The following is a 14,813-nucleotide window of genomic DNA, read 5'->3' as shown; positions in this document are numbered from 1 at the left end:
TGTGGCCTCAACTCAGCTTCAGCATTAGCTCCTGCTTCTGAGGTTTGCAATGTATAATGAAATGCACAGTGTTATGCACTTTATGGGCACTCAAGCAATATTTGTTGGCTGACTTAATTGAGCTATATTTGCAAAATGGCAAGGATGTGAGGAAACTTTCCTACCTAAAAAGAAAGCATTCACAGTGCTAGACATTTGGTAGGCAAATAAACACTATAATTTCAGCCTAAAAGGAAAAATACTCAAACCCCTATCCAATAGGCCTAGTGGCTAGGCAACCCAAATGTCAGCACCATGTTTCTGAAGCTTAATTTACAATATCATAAATTGTATGTCATCAACTTTGAGGACGTTTCTTTCCTGCTTTTCTGTTTCCATTCCCTGCCCAACTTCAAACTCAGAAAATGTAACTAATAAACCTAAATCTCTCCAAGTAAAGGATATGTGTCAAGCAGTGATTTTAAAAATCATATTTAAGAATAATACATTGGATAGTTACAAAAATAAATTTCCATATTTAGTGGTGCACTTCCAGAATGCAAACAATTCAGGAATTTGCTCTTGACTGAAATGCTGTAATGCCACACCTTCATATAGCTGACTTAATCTGCTGACTACCAAGGGGCAGATGACTGCTCTAATACCTCACAAGGATAGTTGCTTACTTATGCCCAGAGTATGTTTTTAAGTTTTAGAATAACAAGATATCTGTGACAGTCCCTTCCTTCCACCAGTATTGAGTTCCAACTAGGTATCAGGCACATGTGACAATTAAGCTCTAAATCCAATTGTAGAGGTTTACCCTATTTCAGGTGAATTTTTCCTTTGCTTTAATTAGTTCCTTGAACCTTTCCCTACTCATTTTTCTGCCCTCACCACATGCAACTGGCAATGTGGAAATAGATAATTGAGGTTAGAAATGCAGGAAAGACTTTATGAAGGTCAAGGCAAACTGGATCATTCTGGAGGTTCATTTCATTGTCTTACCTCACTATTATTCTGCTAACAAAATAGTGTTAGATACCGGTAACATATAATGAAGCATCCTGCCTTCCCAATATACGTGCTATCCAGGTTTACTTTTGCACTGGGTATCATTGTAGTTTCTGGGCAAAATACCAGGTGGAAAATAGAGGAAAGGGTAGAAATACATGATGAAATAATTGGGTGAAATGAGGAATTACTCAAATAATAGCCAATAATCAACTTCTATTTTGCAAGGTGGTAAGGGACTATACAACAGTTGTTATTATGTTGATGACAGTAAAAATAAGAGCAGCTTAAGTTTCATTGAGTTCCATGAACTGTGCTACATTATTGTCAAAGAGCTAGACAAAACCCTGGAGATTATGTATTTGTTTTACAGTTGAGGAAATGGGCTCAGAAAAGTCAGTTACATGTGTAGTGTCAGACAGTGGGAGAGGCAGGTTGCCACCCACTATGCCACCCCAAAGGGTCTTGCTCTCTTTCTTAATATTTTGTAAAATAACTGAGGTGTCGCTGTGTACACTGCTCTTTGGGAACTTGTTTATTTTTAAATAGTACCATTAAAAACAAGTTCCAACCTAATTTATTTTTGTTAATATGGTCTCACATGGGCAAATTCTCCTCCAATTCAAATGACAACTCTTAAGTGATGAGACTAATGGCTAAAAGTAAAGAGGAAACTATGTTTTATAGCTCTACTAGGTGAGAGTGAAGAAGGAGGAACCCTTTCTTCTAAAAAGAGAGAGAAAAATAAAACCCACAATTTTAAGTGAGGTTTGTACTGGCAGGAGGTGGGAAAGCGTAGAAAGGTAGACACCTAATTAGAAGAAAAAGCAGAAAAGGAAAAGGATTACAATGTGGAGTGAGTGTGCAACTTGGCCTTCATTTCAACATGCACAGACCTAAGCAGACAGCTGGAAACCTGCCAGTGAAAGAGGCCTTACAACAAGCTGGAAGACACTGGAGAGACCTTAACCAAAACAAACACCAGCAGGGGAGGTGGTTGGCATCACTGAAAAAGCAAAGGACTCTATGAGTCACTCTGACATTAAATTTGAACAGTATCAGGCTTCCATTTTGCTGTACAGGGTATTTATATAGCATCTGGTACTGTCTCATACATGCACATATATGTGTGCGTATATATATATTTTTATATATGTGTGTGTGTATATATATTTATATATATGTGCATGTATCTTCTACCTAAATAATGTATTACAAACATTAGAAACTGAATAGAAATAATATAGAATAGAAAATTATATCCAATATCTCACTATTCTAACCATTTAATTTACCATTTTCATGTACATGTGGTAACATAGGTGTAGAGTATATATACAATATGGAATACTTTATTTAACATCATAAACATAGTTCTATTATGCTAGATATCTTCATAAACATTGCTTTTCAGAGCAATGGTATATTGACTGAATATAAAGTAATTTATCTCATCTTATTTTTTATATTTAGGATTCTGCTGAATTTGTCTTTTTATGAATAATAGTAACAGTAATAATGATATTAATAGCTACCTTTAAAAGATCTCTACCATGTGCCAAGTATTTAATATGCATTGTTTCTAAATTTTATCAATTCTTGCAAGGTAGGTACTACTAGCTCCATTTTATAAATAAGAAAATTGTAATACCCAGAGGTTAAATGGCTTGCTCAAGGTCATAGCTAATTTATGGTTAAGTGAGTACTGAATCAGGTCAGCCTAATTCTAAAACAGGCCCTCTTTTCACCATAATATGCTACCTTTCTGCTAAAATGAATATCTTTATGATTTTTCTATATTTTTCATATTTACAGATTTTCAAAAGTGGGATTATTGTTATAAAGAGTATGAACATTTTAAAAGCATTTTCTGTATATTCAAGATTGTTTTCCATGAAGGTATTGACATACAATGCCACCATCCCAAAACTTTTTACAGAAGGAAATTAATTTGAAGTAGAAAAAAGGAGGTCACATGAAAGTGGCAAAGGAAAATCTGTGTAATATAAATAAAGCACCTGTACTCATATAACTTCTATAACAAAGAGGTTTCTACCTTGAAGATCTCGTGGTAGAAAGTGTTTTTTTATTTCTTGATCTGAGTAGGTATATATAAAATTCATAGGAATTATAAATTTATACAGGACCTATGGTAGATGCTTCATGAAAACTCAGTTAAAAGGAATTGGCATGGACTTTTGGCTCCTGATGAGGATGTGGAAAGCTGGAAATAATGCTCTACCTTCAACCTAACAAGAAAAAGCTTAATAATAATCATAACTTTTCTTGAACCCAAAAAGGTCTCAAGGCAACCCACCAGCAGCAAGTCATAAGAAGTACAAACACCTGCAAGGAGAGGTGGGATGTGAGCACTGGCTCGCCTGTGCCTACACGGGAAGACAGGGTCATCAGAGAAGCTGGTATAAAGAACTCAGATAAATTTATAATAAACTGCTATAGACCAAGTATAGATTAGCATGAGAGTACTCTTGGGAGCCACAGATATGAGAGGAATTATTCACAGGTTTTTCTTCACGGATTTATGCTACTGAGTTGGTGGAGAGGAGAAGCCACTGCAGTAGGAAGAGCATGAAACCATGTCTAATTCCTTTCCCCCTAAGGAATAAAAGCCTGAAACTCTAGGGGAAGGGCAGAAAAGCCTCTTCCCTCCAGGGTACAATGAAGACCTACTGCAGCTGGAGGAAATGTAAAAATTAACTCCTCTACTTCTGGGGAGGGGCAGGAATTAATCCTGGGCCCAGACCATTTAGAAGTGAGCCACCATCAGCAGAGGGGAAGAACAACTAAGAATGTCCTACTCCCATGACCCAGAGGCACAGGATCTGCCAAAGACTGAGGCCGAATCAGGAAAACAGAGAACTCGTCCCTGCTCTACACTACCAGAGTAGCAAGTGCTTAGTAAGGGGCAATAACAGTATACCACTGTATACTGTGACAGGCACGAGATCATGGACAGAGAATCTCTCTGAGGCACAGATGCACAGGGAAGGTCTAAAGCTGAGGGTAGGATGGGAGTATTGAGAAAAAACCTTTAGCAAACCAACCCCCATGGAAAAGGTAAAAAAGGAATTTGGAGCTAGTAGTGAACTGAGGGTAACCACAGCAACAACATAACTCAAACATAGCTCATCTTATTAGATTGACTCAACCTCCCATATTGACAACCTAGCAGAACAAGTATGCCCACTTCAAGACATAAATTGTATTTCCTCCAACCTGTACTGTTCTATATACTATGTCTGACATTCAAACAAAAATTTTGAGAAACAGAAAAACAAGAAAAAAAAAAGACTCTTGAGAGACAAAGCAATTTAACCAGCCCCAGAGATGACTTGGATATTCAAACAGTGAGAGAGAAAATTTAACATAACTATAATTAATATGTGAAAGGCTTTAGTGAAACATGGAAAACATACATGAGCAAATGGAGATTTCAGCAAAGACGTCAACTATAAAAAAAGTCAAGCGGAACTGCTAGAAATAAAAACAATAAAGAGCTAAGGTATGCCTTTGACAGTCTCATCAGTAGACTCAGAAGAGATGAGAAAGTAATCAGTGAAACTGAATATAGCCAAAAACTCAAACCAAACCAAAACACAAAGAGAAAAGAGGATAAAAACAAATAAACATGCACACACCTACACAAAACAAAACAGAGCATCCAAGAGCTGTGGGTTAACATCAAGTGGTCTAACACTTATGAAACTGGATTTCCACAAGGAAAAGAGAATAAGGAAGAAGAAATATTTGAGGGGATAAAGACCAATAATCTCTCCCAAATAATATAATGTCAAATCACATATCCAAGAATCTCAAAGAACCCCAACGATGATAGATACCCTACAAAACACATACACACCAGAAATCCTAGACATTTCATATTTAAACTGCTGAAAAACAAACATAAAGAGAAAAATCTTAATGTCTCTATCATACTCAGAGAGAAACTTGAATTTACCCAAAGTAGTGAAGTTTCCAGAAATGACTCAAATTAATATATAAAAATAAAAATACTTTCTTCTTTTTAAATGCTCTGAAAGATAATTAGCTAAATAAAAAGTAGTAGTATTAAATATAGGGAACAAAGTATTGTGGGTTTATATCCTGATTCTGGTGGTAGTTACATGACTAAATGTGTTTGCCTAACCTTATAAAATTGTACACTTAAAAGGGTAAATTTTACTGAGTATAAACTATACCTCAATAAACCTTAGTTTAAAAAGTGAATTATCATGTGCAACTCACCTTTTTACCCTCTTGACTTTTCTTCTTTTTATGTCGTCACAGTTCTGATGCTTGATGATGAAAAACCTTTTTGTGTTATCTAACCTTAGCTTTGCTTTTTAACTTATATGGCTGAAGCTTTTATTCCTATGATCTGGTCATAGAGAAAGCTCTATAACATCAAATCAAAACAAGTATACACAAACACACACACACACACCCCTTAAACACACACCCTTCAGGACTTAAAATGTGTATAGAGCCATGGAGATTGTAAATGTACCACAAAGAAGAGGAACTTTTATATATAAGGTGGCAAAATTCACCTGGATCACACAAATGTTAACTAATCAGTCTGGGATGCAACTGAAGTAACATAATATATTTATGTATCACATCACTGTATATAGCTTATTGGTTCTATTAATAGGTATGGTCAAGACAGTTTTAAAAATTTTGTCATGAATAAGGGCATTTTCTCTACTCTCTGTATTCACCAAAGTTCTTTCTGATTTTAAGACCCTTCAACAATGCCGTTCCTACTGCTCAACTTCTATGTTATAGGCACTTTTGTACAAAATTTTAACATCTCCCCCACCTCAATCTAAGTAGATGAATTCTAAAAGAAGCCCCTTTTGGGCAGATGTAGCCCTAAAATAACAAAGCTTGGCAAGCAGAGGGCTTAGTAGAGGGCTTGTCTATAGTAAGGATCAGCCTAGGGACAGTGTGGTAGTTTTTGAGAGACAGGCTGGGGGAAGAGGAACACTGCATTTGTACAGAAACTTTTACAAGATTGAGAAAATGTATATTCCCAAATAATGGTGGAGGAAGGGCTCCTGATCAAAGTGATAAGGCCACTAAAGCACCCCCATAGCCAAGCCAGCCCTTAACACTGCCCGTGCTTCTACCTAGAATGCATCAACATCATCCTGCACAACCATAACTGTGCTTGGTTTTCAGTTTGTTGATTAACTCCTGTTTTCAGTTTACTAGTCACTTCCCCACGGAGGCCAATGCTGAATCATTAAATCTAAATTAAGCCCCCTGTTCTATCCTTTTATATCACTAGGAATTATCTTACAAAAAGTATATTACAGTTACAATTATACAGTTATTTGTGTGCTTACTTATATATGTGCCTCGCTCAATGCCTCCCCCACCTCCACATACACACATTTAATCAATTACACATTTCTAAAACATAAGCCCCAGAGGAGCCAGGGAGGTCTGGGGCTCATGTTTTAGAAAAGCTTTATTCATCACTTTATCTCCAGACACTATGACTATGCCTGGCATATACTTTGTGCTTAATAAATAATCACTAAATAAATACAGAGTTTTCTTGTTAGATTCTTTGGCAAACTCTGTCACACACATGTGCACACTCACATACACAGTATGATAAAGAATACTATGGAAACTTTCCTTTGTGTAACATTTAGTTTGAAAGTTGAATGTGAGTGATTAGAGTGGTATGGATGTATATTATAAAACAAGTAATATTTTTATTTTGGTACATCTTATTTGTATTTGTTCTTTTCCATTGGTGATTTTATCAATTTTCTGCTAATAATTTTTAGATCTTCAGTGTGGTTGGTTTACTATAGGTATCTAATCAATTATTTTGGTAATAATTCTCATAGGTGTTACTGAGTTGTCTTACTTTGTATCATCCCTCAAAGTGAAATGTTGTGTTTTGGCATTATTTGATTTTCAGTGAAGGGTTTTGACTTGCAGTCATTGCTATTATCAGGGAATGAAAAATGAATACATAATCTATCTCTACTTACCAGATAGATTCTGCCGTAAGTACCAAGGCCAATGGTTTTATCCAGTGAGAATATTCCAGTTGGATCCTGGAAAAATGTAGGAGAAAAACTGTCAGTCTTCTTGGAAAAATAGGCAAACATTCAGCTACCTAGAATGATATTTCAATCTGCCTTACTCCCTTAGAATGTCCACGGGAAAAACATAAGTGTCATTAACCAAAAGAATACTCATGTCACAATCTCCCTAGATTGAGCACAGTTATTTATAAAAAAGAAATGATTGTATTGACATTAAGTAGTTGTATAATTATCATAACACTGTAAAATGCATATTATCATGTCTAGTTGAGGTATATTCATAATATAAATGGAAAGATTATTAAAATAGAAACAAATACATGTACTTGCAATTGAAATACTTTTAATATCCATCTTTTGAGTGCTAACCAGACAGGCAGAAAGTTTAGCATACAGCCATGAGTATATTTTGAATACAAAATCTAGATAGCTTATTCATATAATAGTAATTATTTCTTTATTTTTTACATATATTTTATTAAATATACTCAAGTATACAACACAGTGAACCATCAGTTATATACATTATTTAATCTTCACCCCAACTAGTGTAGTTACTATCTGTCAACACAGAAAGATGTTAAATAGTGATTCTTAAGAATATCACCTCCAAACATGAGTAACAAAGCAAGATTGTGGCATTAAAAGAGCATCATTTTTAAAAAACAGACTGGACAGATTTGTTTTTATTTGTAAGTGAATCTTTGCATTAGATGAATACCTTTTCATGGTACAAATTCACAGATGGTATTTTCTGTATCTTATGCCTAAATGCGGCACCTTAGGAGACAAATATAATATACTTATGGACAGATTCTTAAGGCTTCCATATTCACCCTTAAACATTGTTTCCTTACCTTAAAATATAGATATTTACTTCTTGTTCATTACAAAACATGGTTTCTTGAATTTTTTCATGACTTAAACTTTTATTCTAGCAGCATATTTTGCTATTTTAGCAAAGCTATGAGTAGATGCCAATTTACACAAAGTAGTAGGAACATTGGCAAATTCACATGCCTTATAGAAAGCACATTTTATATACACAAACTTCCTTTAATCTTGTTTGAAAACACTGTTATCTTTGTGATAAATATAAGCTAAATAGAAAAACTATTGAGTGTATGCAATGTATACGATTGAAATTATGGACTCCTTAAAACTGACGTGATACTTGTATAATTTAGCAAAACAGTCACACAGCTTTGAAATTATTTCAACCAATAAGTATTCAACTGGACAGAGTCAGGAGACTGGAGTTTTAGCCCCAGTTCTGCCATTAATTAACTATATGACCCTCAGTAAGTTATTTACTTTTTCTGGGACTCAGTTTTCACATACATAAAATGACGTTCTGTGTTAGGTGATTTTCTAGCTCTAAAATTTTATAGAAAAAATCATATTTCAACGTTCTAAAATCCAGATGTTTCCACTGGATTGATACAACCATTGTTAGAGACAACAGCAGTCTATTTTCTTAAAATCATCATCAAAATCAATGTCACAATATGCACAGTATCATTAAAAGCAAATAGTTCATGGAACATACTCCCAATGAAAATACAAAAGTTATTTAAAATGATAATTTTAAGGATTCAAGAGGTAAAACACATTGTTACAGTGGCCTTAATATTAAGCATATTGTTGTTATAACTCATTGAAAAATTTATGGGAAAAATTTAGCCAACAAAGAAGTTGCTAAGGTTTGACGTGAAGACTTTACCACTTTAGCATACTTGTTTGAAGGATTATTAAACAGATACCATATACTAGACAATAACGGTATTATCTGAACAACTTTATTTCTGAATCTTTGAGCATGCAGTCTTAAATTTCTTTAATCCTTTTTCTAGCACTCAATAGCCATACTCATATTTGAACTCAGGTCTCTCATGACTCAAAAAAGACACCAAGGAAAAGGACAGGGACAATAAAATGCCCGTGGAATTCTTGGTGGCCTTATTGTGTCTGTATTCATGTTGTTCAGAAATTTTTTCCTGCTTATCAATGACCAAAAAGTCTTAATTCTCCTCATCCTCACATTTAATGAAAGGTTTTAAAAACTTTTCCTTTGTTCTTCAAGCAACTCAACTTAGTATTCACCTATTCTAAGAGTATATTTTCATTAGTTTTGTGCAATATTTTTCATTCCCTGTTTCTGCACTAGTATCTTTCAAGACTAAATGACTGTCAAACTGAGGAAAAAGAGGAGCGGAGCTATGCTAATTACTAGGGTAATATTATTCAATTTCTTACATCAGATTTTCCACTGAATTATAGTCAGAAAAGGTTTATTTTTGGGTTCCCAAAAAAAGAAACATTGAAAAGGAACATCTATTTGTTTTGGTCGTTGTGAATTAAAGGATCCATATCAGACGGGTCTCCATAGTTTTTGGTTCTTTCCTCCACCCAGCCACTCTGAGATAAGAAAACCAGAAGAGGAGAATCCTTATGTCTTTGACTGCTGTAACAATTTGAAGATTTTTTTGGTGGTTCAGTATGCTTTGCTGTTCCGTTTGATTAAAACAAAAGGGTCGGTAAACAAGGGACACTAATTGTAAAAGTTTATCTTGAAAGAAATTATTAAAATTCTAAGTCTTAAAATGTTTTCTGAACCATAAAATAATGGGCAAGTACTTTATATTATGTTATATTTTTCTATGTACTTACATTATCTCCTGCAATTTAAAAGTGCTAGTCTAGTTGCCCTCTGAAACCCAGAAATTTGGGGAGTTGTTTCTGTCTTTTGAATTCAAGAAGAGGGGGAGAAAATGAGCACTCTGATGGATAATTTTATTAAGGGCAGGGGGAGGGGGTAACAGGAAGAAAAAGAACCACTAGAAGGCAGTATTTACTGGTCATGGAAAAGACTCAAAAGCACAAGCTGATCAACAGAAACAAATACAGCAGAAATTAAAAGAACAAAAGGAAATCAATAAATGGCCAAAATGGGTAGCAATAAATTTTAGATTTAGGGAAGTAAAGAAGGAGAATTAGGGAACACGTTCCAGCTAAAGGAAGGAAAGAGATTCTATAGTAATTCTATAGGAATAGCAGAGGCGTTTCTTCTTCTGTTTTAAATATTAGAAATACCAATTTTAGGAAAAGAGTTTATGGAGAGAGAATCTGAAAGTGATGGATGTAACGTGATGAGTGCCAGAGTGAGTTTCAGAAATAGTTTAATGATGGGCTTCACCGTTCAAGTGGAAACTTAGAAAGGAAAATCTCATCCTGTAGACCAGTGTTTCTTAAACTATGGACTGCATAGATTCTCCCTACATGAGAATCATCTGGGAAATCTTGGTTAAAAACAAGGGACAGATTCCTTGTCCCATACCTTAGAATTATGAAATCAGAATTTCTGGGGATGGGTTCTAAGATTCCCCAAATGATTGTCATGCACTATTTTGTGCACTAAAATAACACCCACTGCTCTAGAAACTAGAAAATAAGAAGACTGAGAATATAGATCAAAACACAGTGTCATGCTGAGGTGATGCTCTAGAATATGTAAAGGATATGCCGAATGTTTCAATCCTTGTGGAGTAGAAAGTAAAACTTCAAAACAGATGGCTAAGTAAGGGTCTTGGTAAGGTGGGACGGTTTCCATGACTGAGTATAGAAGCCAGCTTGGTCTGAGTGGTAGAAGACTGAGAGAGCTGGCAGTTCTATTTAAATATAAACCTAATGTAATTCAAATATAGTTTTTGGATCATGTGCTATTTCAGATCACCTCTGCCACTACTGTCCTGCAAGCCTGTCTAATCCTGACCCCAATATAGATTAGGACTACACATGGCAGTGTCAAATACCAAGGCCACAGCCATGAGGAATGTCATTACCATACTGGGCACAGAAGGCAAAGGGGACTATCATAGTGAAAGACACGCCAGATTTGGAGATGAAGAAATATTTTCCAGTCCCAAGGATTCAGTGACATAGGCATACTACGTGGAGGGGGGAATATATACATATATAGACAGCCCCCCAGGTATTGCTCACAGGCAAGGTAAAAAAATATATAGATAGACACACATGTATACAGATATATATAGACATAAAGCTTTGTAGTTGTCTTTTCAAAAAGGAAGCACAAACCACAAATCTCTGTATTTTCTTTTATGTTCTGTCACCTATAAAAATATGTACTCAATGTAAATCAGTAAACATTACAGAAACTCATTAATTAGCAAACAAAATGTACTTGACCCATCATTCTCTGATTATTATATTGGATGCTTTATGTCTCTAACTTTAGGGTTTCCCCAGCTTTCAATCTTGCTTATTTTAGGTTTAAAAAAATTTCTAATAGCAAATATACCAAATAACATTGCACCACTTTCTTTAAATCCCAGTTTGCACAGCAAGCCGGATCTCTCTCAAGGGTCTTTGTGTTGTGGTCTTTTCGCCGGCCAGCCCTACAAATGACATAATACAGCAATGTATACTAGACCCATATTTAGTTATTCTACACAGAGCAAGATTTTTTTTTTTTTTTTTCCTTAATATGAAACTCCAAAGCCTGAACCTCCCCTCATTGTCTGGCTGTTGCCCAATTAGTATACTTGGTGTTAACAGATGCCAACTTTTTGTATGTATTCTATTGGGGACAATTATCATGAGGTCTCCCACCATAAGCAGGTTTTTTTTTTCGCTTGCATCATCATCTTTGCTTTGCATCAAAATGCAAACTTCCAAACAGCTCACTTGGATGTCTTTTGACCTTTTCATTTACTTTTAGTTCTTCAGAGAATCAGGAACTAAGCCACAGGCAAAGAAACACCAAATTACTGCAATACACCTCAGTGACCAAAGGAACAATAAACTTTTTTGCATCTCTAAAAATTCGACATAAAGGACACTCTAAACAGGGTGCTACTGTTCTGCTGGATTTCTTAAAGTTTAGACCAGGATGTTTGGGAAAGGGGAGAATTATGCATAATGTGCCCAGATGGTGAAGCCCTCCCAGATGAGATAAAATGGCTCTTGTATAATAGAAATTTAGAAATTTTTAGAAGCTGAAGACATTGAAACTGTCATGAAATCTGTAAAATGAGGCCAAGCATCAATGCACTGAGGTTGTGTGTCTTCTCCTACTTCTGCATTAAAAACCAACCACATCTTCTTCCCCTCTACTTCCCCACCAACTAACTCCTAGAAAACTAATATTCTATTGAACTGCAATGTAAAGATTGCAGCCCTTTCCCCTTATCCCCTTGGCTCTTACCAAGTTCTTATGTCCCAGGACCATGACTGGGTCAGTTAGTCTGGACCATTTCCCCCATTTTTTTATGGCAATGAAACCTTTTCTTCTTTTTTTCCTTGGGTTTGGAGCTCCCTGTTCTATCATTTCTATAAGGTCTTTCCCATTCCTCACTTTAGTCAATTTTAGAAAAGAGTTTATTTCATTTGCCCATGTGTGGTTTCACATATTTGCCCTAGTTTGCTTTCTTTCCCCCTCTACACTCAGAGAGTGTAAGAGGACGGTAACATTTCATTTGTTTGCTTTACACTTTCACTGGGGGAACAAATCTAGTCAGACTATGAAAGTTCTGTTCATAAAGGAAACCTCCAATTGAGGCCTCCATAATCCAGAAATCTCATACCTGCATCAGATGTATGAGGAGTACAAAACAGATTTAACTTTTCAAAATTCTGTGACTTTATTTTATGAAGCTGCATCAATAATTACAGTACTAATATTTGTAATTCAGTGTATTTATATTGAGGTTCTTTTTTTTTTAAGCCGAAAACAGTTTGCTGAAATGTTACCCATCCACCCATGTGCATCACCCTCTCCTTCATACCATTATAGTGTAAATTCACATAGGTGATGCTTGGGAAATGCCCCCTTTTTTTTAGGGGGACTGGCTTCTGCCATCATCAAGAAGACACTCTTTAAATGTCATATATGTATAGAATTAAGGCACTGTGACTTCGAATAGTCCTATAACTTCAAGGTTAATATTTAGCTTTTCCTAAAGCAAGCAGGCCACTGCCCTGAACTACAGTTACCTGGTGATCATTCTAGCATGGTGCATGCTTATTCCCTTTCAGAGAGTCCAGGGGACCTTTGCACACAAGAAAGAGTGCGAGTGAAATGCCAGTCTAAAAAGGGAACTTGAAAAATGGATTTGGGTGAGATCCAATATCTGCCAGAAACCAGATGCCAATGAAATAAATGGTGCTGCTAAAATAATAAGTGTACTAATAAGAACGGCGATAATAGCTCACCATCAATTACAACTCTGGAGGAAAGCTGGGCATTAGGAAAAAGGGGAATCCCACAAACGAAAACCACGGTTGAAAGCTAAATCTGGTTAGCTAGTGATTGCAATTTTTTAAATTGGGGTGTGCAGAATTCACTTCTTCCCCAAGCAGCGTTAAGTTCTTTTGCTCCCGCAATTCTAAATTGGGAGCGGTGCCGTGGCAGAATAAAGTTTTCAAGAGTGCTATTAGCAAGTGGGAGAAGTGAGACTCCAAAGCTTTAATTTCTAGCCTCTTGTCACTTAGAAGTAAAGGTCACTCCACGACTGGGCATCTCCTCTGGCAAAAGAAACAAACGACGGGGCGGTGGGGTGATCGGGAGAAGTGCTCTCCGGAAACCACGCGTCGCCGCGCTCTTCGACCTCTCCTCCAGCCCCACTAGAACAGGTACCTGAACTTCGCAGACAAAACGGGCCACATTTAGAAAACATCCCCCTGTTTAGGGCGCGCACCACTGCACTGCCACTTTTTATCCCTTCTCCCGCAACCCCTCAAACCCCCAGCCCGGGCCCTTTGCTTTTTCGTGAATTTGGCGAGGCCCGGGTGGCCAGGGGGCGCATTTCCCGCAAGCCTGTTCTCAGTGGCCCCTACAGCTCCCGTGGTCCCGTTGATGTGCTAGCCTAACTAGGCTTGCGGACGTCCACCCTTCCCGTAGTGCTCAGAACCTGCGGAAGAGAGCACTTCGGGGGCGATGGGCCTCCTCTACTCACCGGCAAGTGGCCCAGATCCGTGACCTCCTTGTCCCTCCAACCTCCAGGTCCCGCCATGGCTTTGAGCCTAATGGGAGCAGGCGACTGAAGCACGCTCGGGGAGTCTGAGGTGGAATCGAACAAGTCGGAGGAAAGGAGAAGGAGGAGGGAAGGAATGGGGGACCTGGGTTTGTGGCGTGGGTGATAGAGAAGGGGAAAGTGAAGGGAAAAGAGTTAGGAGTGGAGGGAAGTCGGAGTTGGAGAGGCGGGAAAGCAAGTTTGGCTACGGCGAGAGCAGAGCCTGAGCGTCTGTCCTGGAGACCAAGAAGCTAGAGGGGTGGGTGCTCCGAGGGCGAGAGCGCAGTGTCTGCCCGAGCAGGGTGCGCCTCTTTCAGGGTGGGGAGGAGGGCGGTGCAAGCAGCGGGGGCCTAGGAGCAGCTCGAAGGGGATTGGTGCAGCGTCACGTCGCCAGGTGGGCAGCCGGGCGGCGGGGAGGCGGGCTAGGGGGCCACTGGCCGAGGGAGGTGCTGAAGGACTATAACGGTTTGCGAGCTTGCCCCTCGCGGCCTCGCCCCGCACTCCCTCCCCCTCCCACGTCTACCGCTGCGTCTGCCGCCCCCGCCCCTGGTGGCGAGTGTTCCACAGGAAACTTTTTTGAGGCAGCTGCCAGCCCCGGAAAACCGGTCCCGCTCCGCGCCGCTCCCAGTCTGGGCCTCACAGCTCTGCCACAGTCCGAACAGCCTGCGCCCTCATCTCTCCACGAAACACTTGT

General features: G+C 37.9%; 1 protein-coding gene across 3 annotated transcripts in view; it reads right to left on the bottom strand.

Annotated features, from left to right (window-relative positions):
- NRK (Nik related kinase) overlaps window positions 1-14,533 on the bottom strand; it is a 123,933-nt gene extending 109,400 nt beyond the window's left edge. Inside the window, exons 1-2 of one of the 3 annotated variants that reach the window (XM_073227632.1) lie at window positions 14,063-14,533; window positions 7,029-7,094 (exon numbers count right to left, since the gene is read on the bottom strand). In XM_073227632.1, coding sequence (XP_073083733.1) covers window positions 7,029-7,094; window positions 14,063-14,119 — 123 coding nt within the window. In that variant the 5' untranslated portion in view covers window positions 14,120-14,533. The remainder of the gene's footprint in view (window positions 1-7,028; window positions 7,095-14,062) is intronic. The other 2 variants (XM_037010761.2, XM_073227631.1) reach the window with 2 other exon arrangements.
- Between the last annotated feature and the right edge of the window lie 280 nt (window positions 14,534-14,813).

Source organism: Manis javanica, chromosome X (assembly GCF_040802235.1).
Source record: "Manis javanica isolate MJ-LG chromosome X, MJ_LKY, whole genome shotgun sequence".
NCBI classification, from domain to species: domain Eukaryota; kingdom Metazoa; phylum Chordata; class Mammalia; order Pholidota; family Manidae; genus Manis; species Manis javanica.
Note: the sequence above shows the minus strand (reverse complement) of the source record. Positions and strands in the feature narration are given on the sequence as shown.